This window comes from Neurospora hispaniola (genome assembly GCF_033458365.1).
Source record: "Neurospora hispaniola strain FGSC 10403 chromosome Unknown B0T23scaffold_7, whole genome shotgun sequence".
In the NCBI taxonomy this organism is placed as follows: Eukaryota; Fungi; Ascomycota; class Sordariomycetes; order Sordariales; family Sordariaceae; genus Neurospora; species Neurospora hispaniola.
In genome coordinates this window covers 2,067,562-2,094,214 of record NW_026944412.1, presented here as the reverse complement: position 1 = coordinate 2,094,214, position 26,653 = coordinate 2,067,562, and the positions used below count along the sequence as shown (strand labels likewise).

General features: G+C 52.1%; 10 protein-coding genes across 10 annotated transcripts; 6 read left to right on the top strand and 4 right to left on the bottom strand.

Annotated features, from left to right (window-relative positions):
• Positions 1–402: 402 nt before the first annotated feature.
• On the top strand, positions 403–2,158 carry B0T23DRAFT_218667 (uncharacterized protein). The gene is made up of 4 exons (XM_062833693.1): positions 403–477; positions 567–686; positions 759–1,103; positions 1,168–2,158. Exons 2-4 carry the CDS (start codon positions 660–662, stop codon positions 1,927–1,929), a joined length of 1,134 nt encoding a protein of 377 aa, XP_062690076.1. The 5' UTR covers positions 403–477; positions 567–659; the 3' UTR covers positions 1,930–2,158.
• Positions 2,159–3,772: 1,614 nt separating this feature from the next.
• On the top strand, positions 3,773–5,481 carry B0T23DRAFT_446904 (glycoside hydrolase superfamily; the record flags this gene model as incomplete). The annotated part of the gene is made up of 4 exons (XM_062840980.1): positions 3,773–3,881; positions 3,978–4,034; positions 4,122–4,251; positions 4,329–5,481. The coding sequence occupies 4 exons, from the start codon at positions 3,773–3,775 to the stop codon at positions 5,353–5,355; spliced, it is 1,323 nt and encodes a 440-aa protein (XP_062690075.1). The 3' UTR covers positions 5,356–5,481.
• Positions 5,482–7,304: 1,823 nt separating this feature from the next.
• Positions 7,305–8,095, top strand: B0T23DRAFT_446894 (uncharacterized protein; the record flags this gene model as incomplete). Its single annotated transcript, XM_062840979.1, has 1 exon — positions 7,305–8,095. Exon 1 carries the CDS (start codon positions 7,583–7,585, stop codon positions 8,093–8,095), a length of 513 nt encoding a protein of 170 aa, XP_062690074.1. The 5' UTR covers positions 7,305–7,582.
• A 3,015-nt stretch (positions 8,096–11,110) lies between these two features.
• On the top strand, positions 11,111–11,935 carry B0T23DRAFT_218582 (uncharacterized protein). The gene is made up of 2 exons (XM_062833692.1): positions 11,111–11,484; positions 11,573–11,935. Exons 1-2 carry the CDS (start codon positions 11,375–11,377, stop codon positions 11,781–11,783), a joined length of 321 nt encoding a protein of 106 aa, XP_062690073.1. The 5' UTR covers positions 11,111–11,374; the 3' UTR covers positions 11,784–11,935.
• Positions 11,936–13,350: 1,415 nt separating this feature from the next.
• On the bottom strand, positions 13,351–15,464 carry B0T23DRAFT_364332 (Brix domain-containing protein). Its single transcript, XM_062836337.1, has 2 exons — positions 14,876–15,464; positions 13,351–14,819 (listed from the first exon to the last, which is right to left on the bottom strand). The coding sequence occupies exons 1-2, from the start codon at positions 15,311–15,313 to the stop codon at positions 13,809–13,811; spliced, it is 1,449 nt and encodes a 482-aa protein (XP_062690072.1). The 5' UTR covers positions 15,314–15,464; the 3' UTR covers positions 13,351–13,808.
• Positions 15,465–15,621: 157 nt separating this feature from the next.
• Positions 15,622–17,503, top strand: B0T23DRAFT_218536 (ATP-dependent rRNA helicase rrp-3). The gene is made up of 3 exons (XM_062833690.1): positions 15,622–15,959; positions 16,046–17,070; positions 17,133–17,503. The coding sequence occupies exons 1-3, from the start codon at positions 15,675–15,677 to the stop codon at positions 17,368–17,370; spliced, it is 1,548 nt and encodes a 515-aa protein (XP_062690071.1). The 5' UTR covers positions 15,622–15,674; the 3' UTR covers positions 17,371–17,503.
• On the bottom strand, positions 17,504–19,975 carry B0T23DRAFT_218537 (CwfJ C-terminus 2-domain-containing protein-like protein). Its single transcript, XM_062833691.1, has one exon. The coding sequence runs from the start codon at positions 19,905–19,907 to the stop codon at positions 17,637–17,639; it is 2,271 nt and encodes a 756-aa protein (XP_062690070.1). The 5' UTR covers positions 19,908–19,975; the 3' UTR covers positions 17,504–17,636.
• Positions 19,976–21,143: 1,168 nt separating this feature from the next.
• B0T23DRAFT_218529 (uncharacterized protein) lies at positions 21,144–22,844 on the bottom strand. Its single transcript, XM_062833689.1, has one exon. The coding sequence runs from the start codon at positions 22,434–22,436 to the stop codon at positions 21,168–21,170; it is 1,269 nt and encodes a 422-aa protein (XP_062690069.1). The 5' UTR covers positions 22,437–22,844; the 3' UTR covers positions 21,144–21,167.
• Positions 22,845–23,669: 825 nt separating this feature from the next.
• On the top strand, positions 23,670–25,357 carry B0T23DRAFT_386975 (uncharacterized protein). The gene is made up of 2 exons (XM_062837657.1): positions 23,670–23,997; positions 24,073–25,357. Exons 1-2 carry the CDS (start codon positions 23,925–23,927, stop codon positions 25,197–25,199), a joined length of 1,200 nt encoding a protein of 399 aa, XP_062690068.1. The 5' UTR covers positions 23,670–23,924; the 3' UTR covers positions 25,200–25,357.
• On the bottom strand, positions 25,358–26,427 carry B0T23DRAFT_386974 (uncharacterized protein). The gene is made up of 2 exons (XM_062837656.1): positions 25,900–26,427; positions 25,358–25,813 (listed from the first exon to the last, which is right to left on the bottom strand). Exons 1-2 carry the CDS (start codon positions 26,100–26,102, stop codon positions 25,789–25,791), a joined length of 228 nt encoding a protein of 75 aa, XP_062690067.1. The 5' UTR covers positions 26,103–26,427; the 3' UTR covers positions 25,358–25,788.
• Positions 26,428–26,653: the final 226 nt, after the last annotated feature.

The following is a 26,653-nucleotide window of genomic DNA, read 5'->3' as shown; positions in this document are numbered from 1 at the left end:
TGGGGACAAAGCCGACGAGGGTAACGCAAGCGAGATCAATAGTCTACCCGGTCCGGTGGATACACGATCTCAGCACCAGGTTGTTTATGATCTTCAGCCCTTCCGCTTCCTTCGCAGCTTGGTTGACCCTTTTACTTGACATGGATCAAAATTACAACGACAGCAACAACGAAAAAACGGCATATACGACGAGTTGTCTCCGAGACTTCCCGTCAAGATGGTCGGATTCCTAATCCCGCCGTGGTATAAACCGTATGAGCCAACGGAGAGCGACCTCATCTTAGCGACGTTCTTATGGGGCTTCACTCTGGCCCTTGCTATCTGTGTACTCGCCAAGGGAGTAAAGCAGACACTCCGAAGCTTTCGACGCTGCCACTTCTGGAATCCATATATCATCATGATTTGGGTAGAGTGGGCTTCATGTCTTGGTGTTGCGGTCAGCAGCTGGCTTTTTCTAAGAGGTATCATTCAGCCAAGGTACATTCAACTACTTTCAATGTTTTCCTTGACCTGGTTTTCGGTTTATGCAATTAGGAGCTTTGCTGACTTGGGATGATACCATACAGCTTTTGGTACTTCTTGACGTTGAGTAAGTCACATCCTCAACAAGTCATTGGTGCTAGAGGCAAGCGTTAACGTATCAATCGCCATTGTTTTACATGTCAGTTATTGCCTGGACCATCAAGGTACGCATTGGTTCCCAAACCATTACTCTATTTCACAAACAAACATGTGCTGACCATCGCCTTATGTCCCAGACTCAATGCCTTATGCAAATTCTTACAAACAGGATTTCCCTTATCCTCTACAACCCTGAGAAGGCCAGAAAGCTCAAGGTCTACATTTTCCTGGCCATCGGCGTCATCAATGTCAGCGTGTTCATTGTCTGGATCCCTGCCCGCCTCCAGGTGAGCGAGATGTGGATCCACGTCAACGAGGTCTGGGACCGAGTTGAAAAGTTTCTATTCATGGCCGTTGATGGTGGCCTCAATTATTACTTTATGTGGCTTATCAAGTCGAAACTAGTCGCCAACGGGTTGACAAAGTACAGACTCGTATACAGATTTAATCTGTTTATGGTCTTTATTTCACTTTCGCTTGATGTAGGCATCATTCCTTTGTTCACGTACATATGATGCTTGGGCTAACGAGCGCACTTCGATATAGGTCCTGATCATTGGTCTCATGTCTCTTCGCAACGACGCTCTTTACGTCCAAGTCCATCCTCTAACCTACATGGCCAAACTTTACATTGAGATGAATATTGCCGAATTCCTCGGCAAGATCCTCAAGCAATCGAACCGTCGACACAATTCCTTTTCTCTGTCGAACGACTACCACAGTTTCACTACCTTTGATGGCTGGCGCCCCGATCTCGAAGCGACCGGCAACCCGCACGACTACATTTTCAACCGCGAATGGCGGCGGTCGAAGCACCAATTTCACATCAAGCCTTCTGGCGGGCAGATGCACCCGCTCAACATGGATATATTAACAGGCGGGGAGGAGAACCATGATCGTACAAACAAGTGGGGTGGAATTCATGGGGCTGGGTTGTACGACATCTCTGCGGAAAAGGAGGACGAAGTAGGAAAGCCATCGACACCAAGCGAAGTTCGTGTCAGAGATTCGCCATGGTCAATGATGGATGTCAAGAGGCGATCGAGCAGTCAAGAGTCAAGGCAGTCGAGGAGGGTTCGGCCTAGGACGCAGCGCGCAGAGACTTGTGCTGGGTACGACGATGGAAAAGACAACAATGGAGATACTGGTGTGGATAGGCCGCGTGCCAACCGTTGCATTTCGCAGGATTATCGGAGATCAAGAAGCAATCGGGATAATGGTGTTCAAACAGACCTGGATACCGATGGACTGTTGCAAGGAGCGATCCCACCAACAAAAACCTACAGTGACCATGGACAAGGGGGATAAGAGTGGCTTCAAAAGGCTTGGCTAAGGAAATCCGAAAGCTTAAAGCCACACTGTAAGATCAGAATCGCTTGGCTCGCAAGGGGAGACAGGTTCACCGAGAATTGCATCGACAACGGCTGACTACCCTGCCCTGCCATTACGCAAGAACATCTCCGGACACATGACGTCGACAAAGCCGAACCGCCAGGTGCAATCACAACTTCATATCCTTCGAGGCATTTTGCACGACCCCTTGCCGAGTCTTCATCTCGTCTTTTACCGATTGGTATTCCTGTACAATGGTAGTTCCCGCGGGAACATAAAGTGCTGGATGGTTGACAAGTCACCCTTGCAACGTTACCAATAGGCGTCAAACTCGAAATTGCTAGTGCTATTCCAGCACAAGACTCCACGAGAATCACGACTCATTGACATTTCATGTCACCATCTACCCTAGCTGAGGGTCGCCGAGTTCGTGATGAAAGAAAGCCCTTCAGCAAGGGGTTCACAGCTTTGCATGGTGTCACTACAACTTCAAGACGCGCACGAAGCGTGGCACATGTTTTGCTTTACTTCAAATACAACTGTTACGCTATCCCAGACTGTTCAACTATCTATTATGTGCCCTGTAACAGACGGGTGGTCACTTGGCCCCTTGCCGATTGACACATTGTGGCAGTCAACACTGGCCTCTTTTGACGCCAGTGTTAAACAGTGTAATGAATGGAATTTGATAAAAGCTGGAGTGGAGGAGATCCGCAGAAACCCCTATTGTACCGTGCAACAAACTAGAAGTGCAAACGATGAGTGGAGAGTGAACTCGGTTCCATCATGTTCAGATCAGGGCCGTTGTGATAGAGCTGAGGCTTCGCATTAGGTTTATCGAGAGAGCTACACTAGACACTCAGTGTCGGACCGTCCAAACATGGCCCAAAAGTTTTGCCACCTTTTTGGTCTCTCTCAAGAAGCCAGATCCAGATCACACAGGCGGCCTACTCGTGACATCAACTGAAATATACACGCTTGACTTGAAGGGTTTCAGATGGTGCATGTCAAGACAAGCTCAGCTCATTAACATATATAGTGAGACCAAATCAAAAAGCACATGGCCTGAATGGTTCCAGACCGACGTATTTTGGGTACTAGCTGTTGCGATCTTGATATATAATAGGCACGCGCGCTAGCATTCCATCGAAATCAATTCATTCATTCCATCCGCTCTGATTCAGAGCGAGCTTCCCCAGCCAGCTTCCCTTCGATGTTTGTCTTCCATTTCATTTCCATTCCATCGAGGGGAAGAGCGCGTGTTTGAATGTGCTACGTGCCAGCATCACGGGTATCACGTCGTGGCAAGAACAACGTGGGATCGAGACTTGAAGAGGGGTGAAGGAACTAGCAGTTCGAAGCAAACTCGAAGTCAACTCAATTTCGCCGCGTGAATAAGAGATATGTACTAAGTACCGTACGGACCCTGAATAAGACTGAAGGGCAAGCAGGAGTGGAGTTTATATCTCGAATGACCTGCCGTCACCGCACCTTCCTTGACCGGATCTTACCTCAGGCTGTGGCTTCACCTTTTAGTATTTCATCCCAAGTCGTACCTTCCGCATCTCCCGATTTTGAGAACTGTTGCTGGGGAGCCGCAAGATTCTGCCTCCCTCGCCCGCCTCTTTTTTCCAAAAACGCTTCTTCCATTCACTGGCGGTTGCCCACTTCCTCCTTCTTCTGCCCATCGTTGCTTGGGTACAGTCTCTCTTCCTCGCCCTTCATCATCACCAAGTCCCTTTCTCTCCCCACCACAAACCTCTATACGACGACACTTCCTTGGTAGTCTTTTCAGCGCTAGTCCACTCTTTCCTGCAAGATGTACTCGTCTTCGATGCTCGTTGCGCTTTTTGCGCTCGTCAACTCCTTGCCTGGAGCACTTGGGGGCTTCTCGTCGACTGCGACCGGAAATATCGCCATCTACTGGGGTAAGCAGCTTCTTTCCAACCGACATGGCGCGCACTTCGTCCAATGTCATTCAAGGGCTAAAGGAACTAACCTCGCGTTCAACGCTCGCGATACAGGACAGAACTCTGCGAACCAAGTCGGTGGTCAGCAGCGCCTTGCCTACTACTGCCGCAGTACGTACCTATCACCTCACCTTCACTTTTGGTTCAAAATTGGGCCAGACCGCCTTCCTGTCACTGATCTAACACTGAACCAAATAGACACAAACGTCAACACTATTCCTCTGGCATTTCTCAATGTGATTAGGGACACTGAGATGAATTTTTCGAATGCTGGAGACGATTGTAGCATTTTCCCTGGCACCAAACTGATCAAATGCACTCAGATTGAGTAAGTTCCTTACTCTTTCAACTCACTTCCCCCCTCACAGGGACACCAAACTTCTAACCACCATTTCGAGGACACAGGGAGGATATCAAGACCTGCCAGTCCCTCGGAAAGTCCATTCTTCTTTCCATTGGCGGCGCTACTTACTCTGAGGGCGGCTTCAGCTCCCCGGCTGAGGCAATCAGCTGGGCCGACCGTCTCTGGGCCATGTTTGGCCCAGTCACCAACTCAGACAAGCGCCCCTTTGGCACTGCTGTTATCGACGGTTTCGATTTCGATTTCGAAGCCGTCGCCCAGAACATGGTCCCCTTTGCCACTCGTCTGCGCTCACTCATGGACTCCGCCGCTGCCACTTCCGGCAAGAAATTCCTCTTGAGCTCAGCACCACAATGCCCTTTCCCAGATCGCGCTAACAACGACCTTCTGCAATCTGTGGCATTCGATTTTGTCTCTGTCCAGTTCTATAACAACTACTGTGGTGTACACACCTTCCAATTTGGCTCCCCTAGTCAGAACAACTTCAACTTTGGCACTTGGGACAACTGGGCCAAAACCGTCAGCAAGAACAAAGATGTGAAGATCCTCCTGGGAGTCCCGGGCAGCTCGTCAGCTGCAGGCACCGGATACATTGCTGGAAGCCAGCTGGCCAACGTAATCAAGTACGCCCAGACGTTCTCAAGCTTTGGCGGCGTCATGATGTGGGACATGAGCCAAGTCTGGGCCAACGCCGGCTTCCTCGACAGCGTTGCCTCGGCCCTTGGCTCAACCGGCGGAAGCGGTGTCGGTATAATCCCGACGATTGCAACTACCTCGTTGCCTGGTTCTAGCACGACTTCTTCCACGCCCGTAGTGCAAACTGCCACTACCTGGGTTACGGTTACGATCTGGGCTACAGCCACGGTCAACGGCCCCGCGGCGACTGCTAAGAGCACGTTGACTACGACCCCGTGGGCTGAAAGTACGACAGCTGTCTCTGCGCCTACTCCGGTTGCTGGGCTGGTCAACCAGTGGGGACAGTGCGGCGGAAATGGCTACAAGGGCCTGACCTCCTGCCGGGCTCCGTATAGCTGTGTCAAGCTCAGTGACTGGTGGTCACACTGCAATTGAGCGTGGAGCATTGATTTCATCTCTGCTTCCCAGAAAAACGAGTAGTGGATGGCAGTCGACACTCTGTGGGTTTTGGGCCCAAATTTCCGGTCATTGTTGATCGATATCGACTGATTTGGACTGCGCATTTCCCATTGCACATATCCGGCGCTCTCGTACTCTCTTTGTTTATATTTCTGTACATATACAAATATTTTCCTGTTTCTCACCTCTTCGAGCACTCATGGCACGGCTTGAGACGTTATCGTTCTATTGAGGACGATCGAGGGACCCGGGAGGTCAATAAGTCTTTTCGTATATTCTGGTTTTTCTTGGGCCTTACTCGCACATAATGCTAGTGGCATTATCTCGCATTCTTCACTCTTGGTTCCCGGCAAAGCTTTAGCTACCAAATAAAGTTCGGGATGTGGGAGAGCGGACCATGTCACAATAAGAGCTTATTATGACTATGTTGATCCATTTTCTGATGTCCATTCAACCTAGGCTATGGGTTTCATTTTGATAGTTCTCCCAGCCACAACTCCCTGATGTTCCTTCATGGGACGGCGTCATGACAGTCCGTGGGCTTTCGGATTTCTTGTTTTGGGTACCGGGCCGCAGGGAAATCAACATAGCAGATAGCGAGCTACCACAGGCCGTACTGGGACAAGGTGTTTCTTAAAACATACCCGCGAACGGTCTTTTGACAGCTTAGTCTTTAGTGACCTGTACGTAGAACTCTCGACTTTCTTTTCTTGACTTTTTTTTTCAAAGAAAAAAAAAAGGTTGAATGAACAACGTCTCGTGTTCGGGGCATTTGGAAGCCTTTTCACTACCAGATTACAGTCTTTCCGCCACCTGGATACCTCATACGTTTGCAAATCCAGACGTTTCATACATAAGGCGCGACAATCGATTGATAGAACATGGGCATCCGAAACCATTCAAACCTCGGAGGTTTTTATAGATCGCAAGCCCGCTCCTGGTACGGGATGTGCGGAGACGTTTCCTCCGCATCTCTTTTCATTCCATTTTGTAGCTTTCTAATGATGAAAATTTATTGTGAGTGTTGGCCGTAACCTTAACCGATGAAACGCCCCAAGAGTCCCGGATATCCAATCCAAGGTTTCGCAATCGGAGAAGAATTAAGCTCACATACCAGGTTAACACGAGCTTACTCCTACATACCTCCTCCCTTTACAAAGTTGCAACCACCCCCTGTTTCTCCGGAATGTACTGTAACAATGGTCTGGACTCTGACATTTCGAGAAAAGCTTGGCAAGAGCGGAATGTTATTGCTTGGACATCGTTTAATTTTGCCGGCACTAGATGGATGAAAATCGACCCAAGACTTGATGGCCGGCCTGCGGGAGGCTTGAATGGATCCTTTCTTCGTAACCTTAAAGTTTATTTTAAAGTTAGTATGTAGATGTGTGAGGTTAAGGAGGATTTCGGATCGCGGCTGTTATCGTTACATCAGACCATTGCACAGGAGAGTTAAATATGCTCGCGGCTTAAGTAAAGTATTAGGGAAGAAGTATTCACGGCCAGGGCGCAATATGGGAAGTAGAGTGAGTGTAATGGCGAAGAGCGGCCGGTGACTGTAGACGGCGAAAAGTTCGCTTGAATAAGCGTCACGAAATACATGCGACCGATCGCACCACCCCAATTGCAACGGGATAGTCGATCTCACGTCTCACAATAATCACTACAGACCTGGCTTTGGGATGATTGGATAACGTGGTCCGGGTAGCAGGCATACTTCTAACATACCCAGGAATTCGATAGAGTCTGACTGGGGGCCGGCATCACTTTAGCCTCATCTGATTGTGTTTCATGCACACCTCTTGCTTGAGCCATTCGATATCGTGAGTGAAGATCGCGGGAGAGTACGATGGGAGACAACAACAAGAAAGGAAAATGGCATTGCTCACTCCGAGGCGGCAGGTAGGCAAGCCAAGCTGCTATGGCTATGATGATACCGGATGTTACCTTCCCGCTATCGAATACAGGCGAGCGTTTGAGTATGAAACACTAGAGTTTACCAAGCGGGCTTGAAAGGAGACTCGCCTCCATGAGTATAACAACCCCTTCATGAACCTCCCAATGTCGTTAACAATTGAGGTCAGCAGAGTCAAGTTCATCAAGCCAAACCAGTCCATCCAAATCTCTCATTTACTTACCAAGAAACCAACCTACGCCGAATCCTCCAAAATAGAGAGTCGTCCTGAAATATAGAGTCGTCAAAATGACGCGCATCCTCCTCACCCTCCTTGCCACGGCTGCCGCATTCCAAGGCGCCCTCGGCGCCCCCTTCCCTCAAGCCGGCGGCAAGCCCACCGGCACTGCTCCTCCGGCCCTGCCCTCCAGGCCTATCGGTCCTGGTAGCACCCCGCCTCAACCTCCCCGGCCCCCTATGCCCCTCGGCACCGGGATCGCACCGCCTCAGCCTCCCCGGCCTCCCTTTCCCCTCGGCACCGGAATCGCCCCGCCCCCGCCTCCCGGGCCTCCCCCACCCCTCGGCACCGGAATCGCCCCGCCTCCGCCTCCCCTGCCCGCCAGGCCTATCGGCACCGCTCCTCCGGCCCTACCACCCAAGCCCATCGGCACCGGTAGCGCACCGCCTCCGCCTCCCGCGCCTCCCAAGCCGACCGCTACTGTTCCGGTCCCTAGCCCGCCACTTAAACCCACCGGTCCCCCGCCCAAGCCTACCGTTACGGCTACCGTCCCGGTCCCGCCTACGCCTACGACTACTGTTTGAGACCCACTAAGCTCAGCCTGAGCGGTGTGACGGGAAAATCGCTTACCTCTAAGCAAGATGATCAAGTCAGGGACTTGACATGGGATGGGACGGGGTTATCAATCGGCGAAATGGACAAGGGGAGGAACGATGACATGCAATGTATAAATATGATGATGATGATGAATATTGGGGATTTGGATAGAGGGTTGGAGATTTTGAAGTCGGAGGTGGGAAATGGTTCCGGTTCTGGTTACGGTTCGGCGCGGCACAAGGCACCGGGTGCCTGACGGGGACGGAGTGCCCCGGGTCGTAGAAGCGGGCGGTTGAACTGTTGATGGGATTCTCCGGCGATTTGTTTCAAGTTACTAAGCGTTTGGATTGTCTAGGTTTTGGATTCGCTTATTGGAGGATTAGTATTTGTATCAAATGTTTCTTTCTTTCCTGAAACCTTGTAAAGTTTGAAACCCATCCTTGAAGCATTTGAAAGTTATCCTAACGTAGCCTGGGCCAACTCCAAATATGTGGGAGGGTGAGGCTGAGCGATCTGGCCCTACATCCGGACAGTAGTAAGCAAGCTCAATCTCAGGCCTTCAGCCGCAAACATCCACAAGTAATTAATAAGGAGGGCCTTCGAAATCATTGAGTTCGTGCCTGGTGGTGACATGAGCGGTCGAGTGTTGTTACCCGAAATTGATCACGAATTGCGGGTTGCTGGTCACAAGATCAAGACCCAAGCTCGCTCAACATGTGCTTTGATCGTTTCATCGTGAAGATCAATATGAAAGAGTCGACTTCCCAGTGAAATAATCCGTCCAGTCGATGACATGTGATGAATCGATCCAGACAAGCCGGAGTACCATCTGCGGTGCTAGACCCTAACCCTCACATAAGGGGCCTAGGGGTGTTGCAGTGGAGGATCTGAAGGATTGCGATGACGATGGTGGTGGTGATGAGGATGGCAATCATGGCAATGCTGTTCCCAAACACGACCTGAAAATCCCATATCAGATGTGCAGCACGAGGCGCACGTGCGAGCTAAATGGAGAGAATGCCATGCTATGTAGATACGCGCAGGCGCGGGCATGGCAGAGTTTCTCAAGGTGGAAAGACCGAATCATGTCGGACGACTTCATGTGATGCGTATCCGATGATCGCAGAGACGCCTGGCGTCCTCGTTTCTTGTATGCAAGTGAGCATCCTCGTGTTCTCTTCAGCATATGCCATGATGCGCAGCTTTGAGCATGGCAATGAACGAAGCACTTCCGTACTGTGTGCAGCGACCTGTCATTATGTCAATCGGGCGGTTCCGAATCTCGACTTGGAGCATTGCAAGGCGGGAAAAGGGGAGCAGAAGACGTCAAGAACGTCAATGGAAGCGATCGCCATCGTCAGTAAAAAACGGGAGTTGTCCGGTGGGCCTAGTGCGGGACCCTGATTTCCCTGAAAAGGCAGGAAAATGGACCCTTTGGGGCTTTGGTGCAGAGCCAAGACTTACATCATCACCGCTTGGCGGCGGTGACGACGTTGTTGACGAAGGGGGTCCAGAAGAAAGCCTGGCAGTTAGCGTCGGTTGTTGTTGGCAGCGGAGGAGGAAATTGTTAGGGGCAGTGTTATTTTGAACAGAGGTGAAGTGGAAACCAACAAAACACCATGACGAAGGACCAGTGATGACCTCCTCCCATCGCGTGGCTATGACGAAGACAGAGACGACGGGCATCGGGGGGAAACCAACACCGACAGTAACTGGGGAAGCCCGTGAAGCTTTTACGAGGACTTTGACGAGAGAAGTTTCACGAGGTCCACTCTATCCAGCTCGGTTCTTCGGGACTCCGTTTGAGGCCGAGCTTGCTTGTGTCGGGCTTCAGTTCGGTTAACGTCTCGAAGTTGCCGTGGGTATGGCCAGACCTCACCGCAACCGCTGGGCGCTGGGAGGGAGGTACAGACGGAAAAAAGGGGTCTTTGTTGACATTATTTTCCAATTTCGCGGTGGTGTTGAGATCGTGGGCGGCGAGATCGTTTTAGTTGAGATGGTGCTAAAATGGCACGATTCTCGACCCAGTCTTGTTTCCCATCCATACAGATCTCCCTAGACGCCGGGCCAATCCGTTCCTTGCTTGCATCTTCTCTCACACATGCAGGTTTTGGAATGTGGCTTCATCCTGTCCAGAACTGGGCGCATTGCGACCGGCCAGGCTCAGTGTAGGGATGGGATGTTGACATATGGCAGTTGACAGCGAGAGAGCCCGGCGTCAGGCAGTCACCTCAGTGGCCGCGGTGGTGGCCACGCACTTTCTGCAGGAGCCGTCTGGGGTGCGTGCAGCTGGCGGCCGCTTCCGGGCATACGGCTTGTGTAACGAGGGTGTTGACCCTCGGCTTGGCGCTTGAACTTGGCGCTGCTGTCCCCCCACAGTTGACCACAGTCCCCGGCCAATCGAGCGACGGCAACAAGGGCGCACTAGCCAGTGAACGTCTGGGGATAGTGGGTGGTCAAAGAGAGAGACGACAATGGAGGGTGAACCGGGAATAATAAACAGCTGGTGACACCACCCATCAAACTAATCACCCCACCATGGGATGCCCTCAGATGCCTTCCATACCACCATAAGGAATGATCTTACGGATTGCCGACTCCCCCCTTGGTTAACAGGCCTGCTTTTGCATATGAACGAGAGCCTGGTGTTGCATTCCATATTGGCTATCTACCTACCTACCCAACCTACACACCCTGATGCGAAAGGGACAGAAGGGGAGAAGGATACATATACCTGACTCGTGCCCATCAACAACAGAGAAAGGGTGATCGCTGAACACATCAGAGCATCTCTTCCCCCCTGGCGACTAAAAGTGTTCCCAATCTCGTCTTACATACGTTGTTCAAACTCCGCAACCCGATCTGCACACTGCCCTGCCTTGGCCCTTCTTGGAGTCTCCGCTTCCCCACGCTATCTCACGCTCGAGGACTCCGCTGCTATGAGCTAGGCCTGCCGTCGATAGGATCCACAGGACGTCAACAATAACCCATCTTGGAAATACATAAGAAGACGTCACTTCCCTCCTTTTTCGAAAGGAAGAGATCATCATCAGCATCCATCGATATATCACACGTGCAAGCCCATCTATCATTTATTTATTCGATACCAAGACGCATCAGTCACTTATTACAACATCAAAAACATCATCATCATCATCATCCACTACAACAACAGTCAACAAGCCCACCCGAGCGCTGTCGCCGTTCTTACACCAAGTGAGCAACAACAACAAGTTCAATCAAGAACACCATTCCAAAGAGCCAAAATGAACCGCCAACAACCTGCCCGCCTCCTCACCACCTCCGCTCGCGTCTACCCCAGCTCCCTCCCCCACCTCTACCAAGCCTCCCACAAATCCTCCAAGGGTCTCAAATGGTTAGTCTTGTCTTGTCCCACTTCCCCGCAGACCACCCTTTTCCCCTCTCCATCTTGTAATCTAAACTAACACATTTCCCCTCTAAAGGCTTCCACCCCTAGTAGGCATCGCTGCCATTGGCTACGGCATCAGCACCTACCGTGAAGCCCAAATGCAACGGCGCGTGGCGGCCATGGAGCAAGCCGAGTTGGAGAGGCAGCGCCGCGCAAACATGTTGGCGGACGCCTATGGTGACCGTGGCAGTCTTGAGGAGCTGGAGCGCGCTGTTAGGGCGTATGAGGCTCAGCAGAGGCAGTGAGCGAGCGAGTTTTGTGATCTCATCGCTGCTCTCCGCCGCCGACGCATTCATACGACATGACGGCGACGGCGAAACTGATCGACTGAGGCGACAAACGATCTTGAGCCCGATCATCATGCAATGATTTACGACGATTTAGCGTTCTTGTTGGGGGATGGTGTTTTCGGCGTTTTGGGGCCCAAGTCATCGGACGGGGCTGATTTTCTTTTGTTTTGGTTTTTTTTTGGGAGTACCATGGGACCCGGATGGGAATATGCATCAGCGTCAGAAGCATTGCATGACTGCGTGCGCGCAGTCTGAGCCATGCGATTTTGTTTTGGATATTATCCTGGGGATATCTTGAAGAACGGACAACCACGGGTGTTGTTTGTGTCGCTTTGGAAGAATGGTGCGAGAAGTCACACTGGCCGAGGCCCGATTTATTTCTGCATCGTCAGGATACACGAAAGAGGGGGGAGAGGGAGGCGAAAGCAGGACGAAATGCCCATCGCCAGCTTCTGCGCCGCATGTTTTCCCTCATTTTCATCTTCATTCGACGTGTTAGCACTTGAAGATTCGCTATCACCAGATTTACATAGATGCCCGATATTTCGAGGGCGTGAAATATCACAACATTTAAATGAACAAAATTTGCTTCATCTCAGTGACCAAAATCGTGATCATCAACGAAAAACACCATCTCCGGACAAAAATGCGCCTCCAAGTACCTTCCAGCCATGAACAAACATAGCCGACGAGCTTACCCAAACGAGCTTCAAGCTTGAACAGATCTTCTCCTCCAAGTAGAACAAGCCACAAGAGCCAAGAAGATGATCCCCCCCCCTCACCCCTTATTCGTTTAGCCCAGCCTCCCAAGTGCTGTCTCGGTCCCTTAAGTCCGAAACCCAGCCGAGCGTATATACGGCAGACAGGTACGGAAGTACGGAAGGTCCTTTCCGAAGGTGCAGCAACAAAGTTACATCCACTCCTGTACCCCCCTATAAAAATTCATGATGAATGGGATCATATCAAGCCATTGCCCACTCGAGTTCGAACCACCTCCCACGGGCACCGCATGCACGCACCTCACGGATGGCACTCCAGATGGGACCCCACGGCAACGAGTCGCCGAGAGGCTGGTCGTTGATAAGTGCCTGGCTTGCCTGAGGAAGTGGAAGTGAAAGTGGAAGTGAAAGTGAAAGTGAATGATGGGTGGGTGGGATACACAACAGCGACGGCAACGACAACACAAAGAACAGAGCGAAGAAAACGAGGAGTAAATAGACACCTATCCAGACGTTTAGGTTATGTGAAAAGAAAAAAAAAGAAGCAATTCCCACCGAGCCACTTCAACGACCACACCACGACACCTTACACATAGGGTACCGGCAGCAACTTGTGGTCCTTGACAGTACAGTAGTAAATCCATCCCATTCGGTCCTGTTCCCTCCGTCTGTACTCGTGTCGCTGAGGTCGCGTATCATCGTACTCTGAAGCGTGTGAAACCTGCCACTTTGCTGTTGTGCCGTCACCCGCCTTTTTTTTTTTTTTTTTTTTTTTTTTTTCTAATTTTTTTTTTCCCCTTACCCTTAGAGCCGGGAGAGGATGGGTGATGCAACCACGGGTTACACCGTTACAGACCGGTGCAAATCTGGTGAATCTTGCCAAGGTTCATTTAGTAGGAGAAGGGTGTTACTGAGACCGTGGGTGTGGCAGAGAGCGGATAAGGGAGGGCACAGTGAGGATGATCATACAGTTGATGGGTGTGTTGACACAATGTTGCTGTTGACAGCGGTCTGAGCGAGGTAAGTGACTGTCTCATACTATGAAGCTGCGAGGAACCTAGACCTATAGACCTTCTTCGAACAACCTGGTATATGTCTCTCTTTGCTACCAACACCAATACTATTTTCCGATGAAGGGTTATTCCCAAGATACCGGCCCAGTGATTGAGGGCATATGCTAACCGTAAAACATGACATGAATATGGACAAAAAAAAAAAAGGAAACCGAGTCTGATCCACGTACACTACTTCAATACGTCCGTCATTTCAAAGCCGGCTTCTTCTTTCCTTTCGCCTGTGCCTCCTGGGCAATCTCCTCCTCCTCGTCCTCCCACTCGCCGTCCTGCTCCATCTTGGTATTGGCCTGCTCCTCAGCATCACCAGCCAGTCCCTCGCTGTCAAACCCGTCCTCGGCATCGTACATATCGCTGTCATACGGGTAGTCGTCCATGTCCATCTCGTCCTCGTCGTCGCTGTCGTCCTTGCTCTTTCCGCCGGTCGCCTTCTTGTGGGCAGCCTTCTCGGCCTTCTTTTTCTCCACGTTCGCCTTCTGCTGCTTTTTGCGTGCCTCCTTCTCCCTCCTCTTCTGTTCCCACTTCTTCTCGAGCTCCCGAATCTCCTCCTGGGTCTTGTGCACGTACTCGTGCCACAGTACCTTTCCTGAGCACATGCCCTCCTCGACCTTGGTCATGCGTAGCCGCATACGAGGTCCGAGCTCCACGAGCTTTACTGCCCTGCGCTCAACGTTGTCGTCATGACCCTCCTCTTCCTCTTCGGCAGCTTCCACCGCCGCAATGGCAGCCCGAGCCTTGGCGCTCTTCACCTTCTTCGGGCCTTGGTCTAGGATCTCAATCTCGGCGTCGGTGTCGTATTCGCTGCCGCTTGTGCCGTCCGTCATGTAGCCTTGGCCATCTTCTCCACCGATCATGAACTCTGAAATGTCGCGGAGCTTGCCGAGGTTCGGGAGGCCGCCTTTCCTGCTCTTGGACTTGATGAGCTTCTCGGCGGCGTTCAACCGCCTGAGGGGCTTGGACATGCCGACGGCCTTTGTTGTGATGGCGTAGTGACGGAAGTTGATGATGAATGAGCCGTCGTTCTCGGGCGACTTCTCGCGGTTGAGAAGTAATACTCTGCGAATCGACTTGAGAGGGGTCCTCTGGGGGTTGATGGGAGGGAAGAGGGATTGGAAGGCAGTCGTCGTGATGGACTCGAGGTGCTTGGGGACCTTGGAGTTTGCGTCGGTGTTAGGATCTGTGAAGTTGTTCATGACCAACTAAATTACACCGTTAGCATGCTCCATATGTAAAGAGTAGGTTGACAATAACATACCAATGGGGGAGTGAGGAACTCCTTGCCGCCACCCTTGGGATGCCTTTGCGCCCTCCGCACATCTTTTGCGAGAGAATACTTGTCGACTCTAAAGTTGAATGTAGGGCCCCGGGGAGCAATAGCAAGTCTGAGGTTGGTGTTTCCGGACTCGGATCTGGAGAAGAGCAAAAGATGGGTAACGCCTAGCGGTCCGCACATGGTAACGTAGTCGCGCAGTCTGTTGGCCTTTCTCTCCTTTAACCTGGTCGCGGTACCGGGCTCCATGACTCTCCTGACGTCGGTGGCCAATTGACTGATGCTGGTTCCTACTTCGCCGGCGCCAATGCGGATGACCATGCTCTTGGGGTCCTTGCGGTCGGCATGGCCGTTGAGGGCCGCCGAAGAGACGGGGTTCTTGGCGCCAACATGGGTTCTCTTCTTGACTCTTTTCCTGGCCATTGTGAATGTATGGGTGAGTTGTCGGTTGGTGGGTGATGTGTATGGTGAAAAGGGAGGTGGTGGTGGTGATGATTTGATTTAAAGGTCTGTAACTGGCAGACTCGAACACTGAAGCAGAACTGTGCAGGCAAATGTCAATGGGGGGCCGTCCCTGATGGAGAAGCTTGGGACAATGGCCCATTCTGACAAAAATTTCGGTGGGGCAGGGGCTTATCGTGCAGGACCCGCCAACCGATAAGCCTGGAAATTTGGGGAAGATCAATGGAAAGTGACATAAAAGTTCACTGGGAAGTCCATCCGCCCTTCGTAGCGAACACCGTCGGTCCACTCCCATTATTTACCATAGCTATCACTGACCATCATGTCGACAAAACGGAGGAAAACTTCTGACGAGCCCAGCGTCCTCAAAAAGGCGGCTGCTCCTAGTGCACCCGAGCTGAAAAAAGACAAGAAGGTCAAGGATAAGTCGACCAAGGACAAGTCCAGCACCAAGAAGGCAGAGAAGACGGAAAAGAAACAAGATGCGCCAGAGCCAACAGAGGAGTCAACTCCCGCCACCAACTCGACAGAAGAGGACTCCGTGACTCTCGACGTTGCCCCGGAACAGGAGGAGGTTGAGACTGTTAAGAAGACCTTTAAGGATCTTGTATGTTTACTTGTCAACTAGGCTGGTCCATGCCAGTGCTGTACCAAAAAAAGTAAAGAAGCGGTGCTAACCTATGTCCTACACAGGGAATTGTCGACGCCCTCTGCGAAGCTTGCGAACGTCTCGGATACAAGAACCCGACCCCCATTCAAGAACAGTCGATTCCCCTCGCCCTCCAAAACCGCGATATCATTGGTATTGCCGAGACTGGTTCCGGTAAAACAGCAGCCTTTGCCCTTCCCATCCTACAAGCGCTCCTCGACAAGCCGGCCCCTCTATTCGCCCTCGTCCTTGCGCCCACAAGAGAACTTGCAGCCCAGATCGCCCAAGCCTTTGAAGCGCTCGGTAGCTTGATCTCGCTAAGATGCGCTCTGATTTTGGGTGGTATGGACATGGTGACACAGGCGATTGCTCTCGGCAAGAAGCCCCACGTTATTGTCGCGACTCCCGGTAGACTGCTCGACCACTTGGAGAAGACCAAGGGCTTCAGTCTGCGTTCCATGCAGTACCTGGTCATGGACGAAGCCGATCGTCTGCTCGACATGGATTTCGGTCCAATTCTCGAAAAGATCCTCAAGTTCCTTCCCCGCGAGCGCCGGACGTTCCTCTTCTCCGCCACCATGTCCAGCAAGGTCGAGTCTCTGCAGCGCGCCTCGTTGCGGGACCCCCTCAAGGTCAGCGTATCCTCCAACAAGTACGCGACCGTCTCGACGCTCAAGTCCAACTACGTCTTCATCCCGCACATGCACAAGGACACCTACCTGGTCTACCTCTGCAACGAGTTCGCGGGCCAGACCATCATCATCTTCACCAGAACCGTGCTAGAAACCCAGCGCATTGCGATCCTGCTCCGCACCCTCGGTATGGGCGCCATCCCTCTCCACGGTGGCCTCTCGCAGTCTGCTCGTCTCGGTGCCCTGAATAAGTTCCGCGCCGGTTCCCGTGAGATCCTCGTGGCTACCGATGTTGCTGCCCGTGGTCTCGATATTCCTAACGTCGACTGCGTCATCAATCACGATCTTCCTCAGGACTCCAAGACCTATGTCCATCGTGTCGGTCGTACTGCTCGTGCGGGCAAGTCTGGTCATGCTATCAGCATTGTCACACAATAGTAAGATTCACATCCCGCCCCGCCTTATTCTACCGAGAACGGTGAGCCTAACCATAATGTAGTGATCTCGAAATTTGGCTCCGAATCGAAGCTGCTCTCGGTCACAAGCTCGATGAGTATCCTCTGGAGAAGGACGAGGTTATGGTGTTTAAGCCCCGCGTCGAGGAGGCGCAACGCCATGCCAGGAACGAGATGAAGTCGTTGATGGAGAATCAGGGCAAGCACGGTGGCTTGCTGAAGAGGAAGCGCGGAAACGGCCAGGGTGGCGGCCGTGATCATATGGATGCTGAGGAGGGTTAAGGATCTATGACATGAACGTAGCGAGGCGATATTTCTGGTTAAAAGCGAACAAAAACACGATAAAATGTTGAAACCAATACCCGTTCGATTGAGCGCAGTATGTTGTGCTGGAAGTACATGTCGCGATATGAAGATACCCGGTGACTGCAGGAAGCTTGGTCCAAAACACTATGTATATTTAGTCAAAATATGAAGGGTTGCCTTAACACGATATCCTAAGCTCTAATTAGGACGGACGATATCAATCATAACCACCGAAATGCATATTAAGCCCCCTCAGTAAGCACCCGCGTCCAGTCAAACTTCCTCCATCTCTTCTTAAACCCGTCAACCCTCTCATCATTCCTCGACCACCTCCCCTGCCTTTTGATAACATCCGGCTCAGAATCCAACATTCCGCCAATGATTTCCCTCGCAAACAAATCGCCCCTCGGCCACCGCTCCGAGTTCTCCACCACATGCCCCAACCCCCCATCCAGATTAAACCACACATGAAAATACGGCATCTCCTTGGCAATACTCCTCCTAAACGCCAGTTTTCCCATGCCGCCCTCGCGCGCCGCCTTGCCCGTATCGATCACCTTCTTATGCTGCGCCCACTCGTCGTCGGCTGAGAGCATCGCTTCCCGGAAGAAGGCGGGCGCGGTGTCGCCCAGGTCCCAGGGGATGGGGACGGCCATCATGGCGGCGTGTAGTCTCCTCCCGGGAGCGGCAGCGTTCTCGTAAAAGAGCACCTCGCGCCCCTGTTCGTGGTAGAGGCGCGTGAGCGACTTTTGGAAATTGCGGATTTCTTCCCACTCGTCGTCGTCGCACTCGAGCAGGTTGGTGCGGTGGCTGATGGGGACGATCAAGGCGCCGCCTTCGGCACCCGTTAGTTCGGGGGAAGTCGGGAGGGTTAGGTAGACGCGGGTGGCGAGGGAGATGATAGGCGCGACTGGTAGGTTCTTGGGAGGGGCCTGCTCTTCGTGGTGGCACAGCGGACAGGTGTCGAGGATGCGGTTGAGTTTCCTGTACTCGGCCACGGCTACGTTCTTGAGCGAGGCCTCGTTCTTGTGCACGCGCTTGGCCAGCTTGGCCGCGTTTTCGTCCAGGTACTCGAGGTCGTTGTCGAATTTGGCGTCTTTGGCTATGCGCTCGGCTAGACGAAGGCCTTCGCCGCCGGCTTGGCCGCGCGTGCGCCGTTCTTCGCGTACCATGTCGTCGATGCTCATGTCTTCGTTTTCGACGACGGTGCCCCGCTCACGACCCCGCTTGGTGTTGGTCACGGCTACGACTTCGCCGCGCGGGCCGGCTAGCATGCGGTTGTGCGAGGCGTCGAGGACGACGGCGGCGCCGGACACGCTACCTGCCTGGAAGGCGTTGCCGGCTTGGAAGGCGGCCATGGCGGCGTTATACTCCTCTTCGAGCTTGGCGGCCTCTGGGGCCTTGCGAAGTTTGGCCTTCATAAGGGCGGCGCGCATGCGGTTGAGGGTCGATTGGTCGATGGGAGGCGCTTTTTGTAGTTGATCCTCGATGATGACACCTTGTGCGGGCGGTGATGATTCTTCGCGGTCTGGCGATTCGGGTCGCTGGGAACGCATCTTTGCCACACGCTCTTCGTATAACTCGCCTGTTGGCTTCTCTTTGCCAGCGTAGCCCTCACCGTACAGCTTCCTCCTGTCCACCTCGATCTTCTCTTCTCGGGCCTCGTCGAATTCTTCCAGGCTTCCAAAACGCTCGAGAGCAACCTCCTCGACTGTCTTACCCGTCTGCTCCGCCGTCGTGTAAACTGCCTTTAACTTGGTCATTCGCCATTGCGATCCTTCGTCACCAAATGTGTAGTTGACTTCTCGCTTCCGTGGAGGTTCCTGCCCTCTCTCAATGCCTCGCTCAACCGGCATGGACCAGTTCTCCATCTCAGCTAATCCTCTATTGACTTCCCTCTCGTGTAGAACCCGTTTTGGCTCTTCCTTTTTTGGCGATGGGCTCCTCTTCCTGCCTCGTTGAACGTAATCGACATCTATCGCAGATGGTGCTGTCATCCAAGAGTCGCGAACAAGCGCCGGTTTGTCGACGTCCATGGGGGCCTTTTCCTCGTCCGGCAAGGGGAGGTCCTCTTTGGCGTCTGTCGGTTTAAGGTCTTTCGTGTCCTTAGTGCTACGCCTGCGGTCACTTCTATGCTCCCTATCCCGCTCCCTGTACCTATCACTCGAACGGTCCCTGTGTTTGTGCCGGTGCCGCGATTCTTCTTCGTGGTGGTCGTCATGACGCGAATGGCGCGATCGCTTGTGTCGGTGTCCGTCCTTGTCATCTTCCTCGTCGTGGTCGTCTCGAGATCGATGTGATCGGTGGCGGTCACTGTCCCTATCTCTATGTCTGTCTTTGTCTCTCTCTGTGTCCTTGTCCCTATTCCCAGCTCGGTCGCGGTCGCGGTCTGATGATCTGTCGCGGCGATGATGATGATGTTTGTGCTTGCGCCGTTGTTCCTTTTCTTTTGCGCGCTCGCGCTCCTCCCTTTCCGCAGCGAGCTGCTTCTCAAAGTCTTCCAAGCTGTCCATACTGGCAGATTTCGATTGGGGGCAATCGGTTGTTGTTCAGTCGAGGCTACTGCATGACAAGTTTGATCGGTTGATGGTTTATAGAGGACGCTGCAGTGGAGTGACGTATTTTAGCGGGACACCTGAAAGCGCCAATTCCTGCTGCTGACACTAACCGCAAGAGGTAACATTCCATTCCATATCTCTATCAGCAACCTCACTTCCATCTGATCCCACGACAACCTCTACCCAACAAGCATTGAACGTTTTATTGAGGTAAAGATGTATGAGATTATCCGAATGACCACGGTAGTGGTCCTCTTACTATACGTCAACATTATCAACATCCTGTTGCATAGCTTGGCCATTTTCACTTTTAGACTTCTACCATTTATCACTGGTACTAGACGTGTAATGTCTTGAGCCACCCTCACCACTGTCTGTATGACACAGCAGCAAAACGGTACCCGCTGGCACGCTTTATGTGAACTCAATGGGAAGATAACTAAACGAAGCCTAAGCTTAGCTGCACCGGAAGCCATTTGTAGTCTTCAGAGTGTTGATGACTGATAACCCTCCGATGGATAGGAAGAATCGAAAGTCCAGTTTTTGTGCCGCCAACTCTCGATATCACGATACTGCTCCCAGATCCATTTTTACGTAGCCGAACTCGTGATTTCAAGTTGATATGCGCTCAAAAATCCTCGATTTCGATTCTCAACAACCATCGGCACAATGATTGCGTTCGGGAGAGAAGAGGAAGAGTAATTTCATCAAGAGCATTCTTGGCAATCAAGTATGCAGTTGCATCTGATCTTCTAGCACATCACGCACATGCTGTTATGAACGGGTGTGACATCGATTAGAGTCTTGCTGCCTGGAAGAGGTGCAGAGGATATTTGGTTGGGCCTACGGGACAATGCTCTGTCAACTTGGCGCTTACAAAGTGAAAAATTACATTGATCTGATCTTATCGAACCTTGAAGTGCCTTGACAATAGACCAGCACGCCAACCCTTTTTGTTTTCTTGTCCAAGTGTTCATCATCACAGAAAGTTAGATGTCTGTATACATATCATACATAATATAGCAAAGAAAAAAGCGAATGGGTATACGAAGATCCAAAAAGAAAAAAAAAATAATAATTTAAATAAAAACAAAAATTAAAAAAAAAACTAGATATTGCCACCTGCCTGTCTATCATCCAATGTCAAGCCACGTTGAAAAAAAAAAAAAAAAAAAAAAAAAAAAAAAAAAACCTGTTAAATTCGTTCCTGTTCCATCACCTTGTGTATGTGTTCTTATACAGCTGCTGAGCCTGTGGACTGTGTCCATACTGGTTGCCAGGAACTTTTAACGGGTCCACGGGACCGTAATCCGCTGGGTTATACGGAGCGTAGTGAGACGGATGTGGGATACGCGGGTCTAATTTCTTCAAAGCCTCCTCCCTGTGCTCCTCGGACGTTTCCTGGTGAGTCTGTAGTCCGAAATTCTTGTCCAAAGCGGGAGACGGGAACCCGCTGCGTAATGATGGGTTCGGGCTTGCTTGTGGCCGGTCGGACGAGTACGACTGACTGGAATTTCGGTTGGAAGATGGCAGAGATTGAGGCTGAAGGTTTGATGGTGCATGGTAGAAGTCGCCTGGCATCTCAATCGGACCATTTGAGACCGGTTCAGGGTTGGTGACAGACAGCTCCTGTGGTCCATTCGGGGTTCCATAGCCGAAAGCAGCGGGTGCCTTTCCGTAGCTGTTAGGACGGTGGTAGGATCCAGGAGTACTTGACCGGTGTTGACTGGGAGTAGCAGATAGCGGTCGCGGGATCTGGTAGGGAATACCGGGAGACTGAGGTGGTGTACCAGAGGCCGATGAGCTGGCAAATGTAGGCGAAAACTGAGGGCCCGGAGAAGCCACAGCCGGTCGTCGGACTGTATTCCTCTTGTCGGCCGGGTTGAACGTCTTCAGCTTTCCGTCCTCGATCATAGCCTGAAGCACGCCAGCATCCAGTAACTCGGCCTTCTTGATGATGCGTCTCACCATTTCCCCACCCGCCTTCTTCATTTGCGACTTGACAAAGCTCATGACAGTGCGACTGCACTTGATCTCAATATCCTCACGAAGATATAACCCATCCGACGGTGCCCCAAGAGCTGATAACCCCATCTCAAGTGGCTCTGGAGGCTCAAAGTTTGGTTGATTACCGGCGATGCGATAGGTGTTGCGAAGGTCAACGCTCATGGGGGCGTATATATGAGTCTGAAGACCCCATGGCATGTCGTGAAAGCAGCCGTTGAACTTGATGGTTGTAGCTCCCATCCTCCCAATTCCAGGCAGAATCGTGACTCGTTCGGTGATCTCGTACCATGTCGCATAATACTCGTCTGTTTCTGCATCCTGGGGGGCCGCGATGGGCTTGTGGTCGAGGACAAGAGGGTTAAGAGTAATAACTTCAGAATGAGAATGAAGGATGTCGATGGCCAACTGTCGTGGAATGAAGCCCGGGATGGGTGTGATAACAGTGAAGGCTTCCTTCTTGCGCAACATGGTGGACATTGGGTGCTGTGAGCAGATATGTAACACCGATAAATGAAATTATATACACCTCTATAGAGGTGTTGGCAGAGTACAGTAGCCGATCTCCGAAGCCTGGATTTGGTGAGTCGCTGGAAATTGGCCCAGGTCGAATGATGAATCTGGCCCTGGTAGGAGACGAGAGATGAAACAAGAGAAGAAGTGGAAGGGAGAGAATCCAAAGGGATCTTGGGGGTCAGCTTGGAGTATAATGGATGGAACGTGGAAGCGGTAGGTTGGTAGGGCTGAGTATCATGAGGGGCAGTTCGTGGATGGCCGCTTGGTCCCCGGCCACGCTGCCTCCTGGTAGTGCCGAACAGACGGATCTTGCCATTACGTTTGTGGCTTACTTCACAGACGCAGCTCCCATCACCCACCATTTGGGAAAGAATTTTGACGCAATAAGAGGCCACCGACTGCGCCCACTCCCCAGCGCGGGACCACCGACCATACGCTTAACATGGGTTTAGCGGTCATTGGCATTGGTGAATAGCCCCCGCCAGCATCCTGCCTATAGTTCCTGACCTTATCCGAAGATGACGTGAGACGCCTCTTCTCCCATCGCTTATCCCGGTCTCGTTCAGCATTATCAAATTGCCACTCGACGACTCCGCGAAACGTTCAAAAAGCATCCGTACCCGGCTTCGTTGCTAGGCGTGAAAGGATTAGTGAAAACTGGACAAGTGGACAGACCTCATTGAACAATAGTCTGTGAGGTCGATGAAGCCTTCGGGGCTTGTCTGCCCGCGGCAAGTGCTATTCCATCCAGCCGTTCAGATCCTAAAATATCCAGGCACCCATGATACCACGGTATAGCTTGAATAACAGGACCGCAAAGTTACCAGGTCGATTAGCTATTGCGGTTGAGGGCTGTAATATTCGTAGATTAACATCGGCTCGGCTGAGAACAAGAAGCTGTCAAGCATGCCATATGGGCTGTCAATATATGCATGCTAATGGGGTCCAGGTCGCCCACGGATTTATTCAAACATTGGTCAGAATGAAGGGTGAGATGCAAGCCGGCCGGATATGGATTGGATATCGAGGAACATAAAGACGTAGTTGGAAGATGGATGGGTGAGAGAACGAAAAGAGACCAATATTCGAGGTTTCAGTCATTTCACTTTGGGGAAAACAAAATGCCAAGCCTTACCTACCCTTCACCCCACTCATGCCTTGATGGAACCTTTCCGCCCGCTACGCCAGGCGATCAATGGACTTTTTTGTTTTTTTTCTTGCAGTGTTGCCCTTCTGTGGCCCCCGGACATTCACTCCGTCGCAACCACCTATGACCACCATCCTTACGGTAGTGACCCCGCCGCTTACGACATCCGTGAAACTTTCTTCCCGAGATTCATCACAACACCATCTCTGCGCAAACTGAAATCTGCAACAACCTTGATTTTATCCGACAGATAACACAGAGATCACCAAACAATCTTCCACACACCCGTGCATAGCTGTTGCACAATGGCTTCGACTTCGGCATCGTCTGCCGCCAAGGCTGACCAGCCTGTTGCCATCGTCTGCGTTGGCATGGCAGGTAGGTCTACGCATGCTCATGTTCTGTGCTTTTCCCAACCGCAAGCGGAATCATCCAGCTGACCATGTTCCCCAGGATCCGGCAAGACAACTTTTATGCAACAAATCAATGCCCATCTCCACGGAAAGAAGGAGCCCCCTTATGTCATCAACCTCGACCCAGCAGTCACCCACTCGCCCTTCGAGAGCAACATTGACATCCGCGACTCGGTCAACTACAAGGAGGTGATGAAGCAGTACAACCTCGGCCCCAACGGCGGCATTCTCACATCGCTGAACCTCTTCGCCACCAAAGTCGACCAGGTCCTCGGCCTGCTCGAGAAGCGCACGGCGCCCAAGCCCGACGACCCGACGCACACGCCCATCAAGCACATCCTCGTCGACACGCCGGGTCAGATCGAGGTGTTCGTCTGGTCCGCGTCGGGCCAGATTCTCCTTGAGTCGCTCGCATCATCCTTCCCCACCGTCATCGCCTACATCATCGACACCCCCCGGACGAGCTCGACGTCGACCTTCATGAGCAACATGCTGTACGCCTGCAGTATCCTTTACAAGACCAAGCTGCCCATGATTCTGGTGTTCAACAAGTCGGACGTTAAGGACCCGGCTTTTGCGAAGGAGTGGATGACCGACTATGATGCGTTCCAGGCTGCGCTGCAGGAGGACGAGACCAACAACGCGTTTGGCGGAGCGGAGGGCAGCGGCGATGGCATGGGCACGGGCAGCGGATACATGGGCTCGCTGTTGAACAGCATGAGTCTGATGTTGGAGGAGTTTTACGCACATCTGAACGTTGTGGGCGTCAGTTCGCTGTACGGGACGGGCATTGATGAGTTCTTTGCCGCGGTTCAGGAGAAGGCAGAGGAGTTCAAGCGCGACTACCAGCCTGAGCTCGAGAGGAGGCGTGAAGAAAGGGAAGAGAACAAGAAGAAGGCTCGGGAGAGGGAACTCAACAAAATGATGAAGGGAATGTCGATGGGCGACGCGGCGGGCGACGTCACAGTGGGTGACGTCAATGATAAAGAGGCCCCCGAGCCGTTGAGCACGGACGAGGAGAGCAGCGACGAGGAATATGGTGACGACCCCAACGACGAGTATGACCGCGAGGGATTGCAGGCGAGGTACGCCGCTGCCATGCAGGGCGAAGATGATTCGGTTTTGGCCGACGCAAGTTTTGCAAAGTACCTCCACAGCCAGAGGTGATGAGATTGGCCATTGGTAAGGAAAGGATTTATGGAGCAATGCTGGCGAGAAAAGTGATTCAGAGGGAGGGAGAATTAGCATACAACCGGCGTTTTCAGAGTGATACCATACCAATATTTTAGGTGGCAAAAACATGATCAATAATGAGAAGCATCACAGAGCGGATCTATTTGCTGGTGATAGGTGATAATGACGATGATGAAAAGCAATGCTTTCTTTGTATAAATTCCCACAAGTCTACCGATATTTCCCAGAACGCCGCCATCATGATATTGTGATGAATATGATATCTCCCTTCTTCTGACCACAACAAGCCGTAGGTTCAAGGCTGGGCCATGCTAAGCCACCGCTGATGGTGCAAAATCACACCAAGATATCGACGGTTCGAGTCTCCTACGGTCCCAGCTCCCCTCAACAAATGTTCCCGTTGCCTCCAAGGCTGACTCGGCTCCCGTCCTTGGGCATCAGGACATCCCGGCCGGTCCAGATAGGATGAAAACTTCAGCCCGATACGGCATCGAGGAAGAGCGACCCTTTTCTACACCTCCTTTATTGGCCCCAAGTCGAACAAAGTCGAATAAGAAACCATTTACCGAGCCTCGAACTGAACCATTCTATACCCCCCAAACCGTTATTAGCACAATGTTTTTCTCTCCCACCTTCTCAGAACCTTCTACAGGGTAAGCCCAAGAAAACGTACCTCTTGGTGCGCTCCTTATACAAAACACGCGCACCGCACTTCTGGCAACGGATAGGGGCGCCCTTCTCGAGCGGCACGCGGACCGCGCAGTCGCCGCAAGTGTACCACATGACGCTGCTGCCACCGCTGTTGCCGTCGTTGTTGGAGGCGCCGGTGGTGAAGCCCTGGGAGTTGGGGACTTGGTACTGCTCGCGGGAAGACATCTTGATTGTTTGTGTTGTGTTGGGGGTGGTGTGGTATTTGTAATTTGGGTTTATTTGTCGTTGGGTTTGCTCGGATAGATTGGATGACGGTTATGTAACGTGTAAGATTGTATTCGTGTTGAGGCGACGACGTTGTTATACGATGTATAGCGAAATGCGACAATGATGTCGTTCGGTTGATGATGATGATGGATAATTACCGGTGGAGTGGTTTGCGACGAGAGGGACGGAGCGCTACCTACACAGGCGAGTTTAACTGGACGCGAACAACAAAAGGTAAAAAAAGGCGGGACGCTGAGGCAGAAAGTTCCAGACTTTGACAAAGGGTGACAAAAGCAGGCGGCGTTCGGACTTTGCGAGTGCAAGTTACCCCTGTCATATAAGGTCTCCACTCCACTGTGGGTAGCTGTCAGCGCGGCAGGCAATTCCCCCACGTTTTCGGCGGAGTTTGGAGGCCGAGGTTGTTTGCGGCAGCCCTGGCGCCTCACTGTACACTACCGGGTCGAATCCCGCCGGCAAGCGGAGGTGAGACAGGGACGGGAAACGGGCCC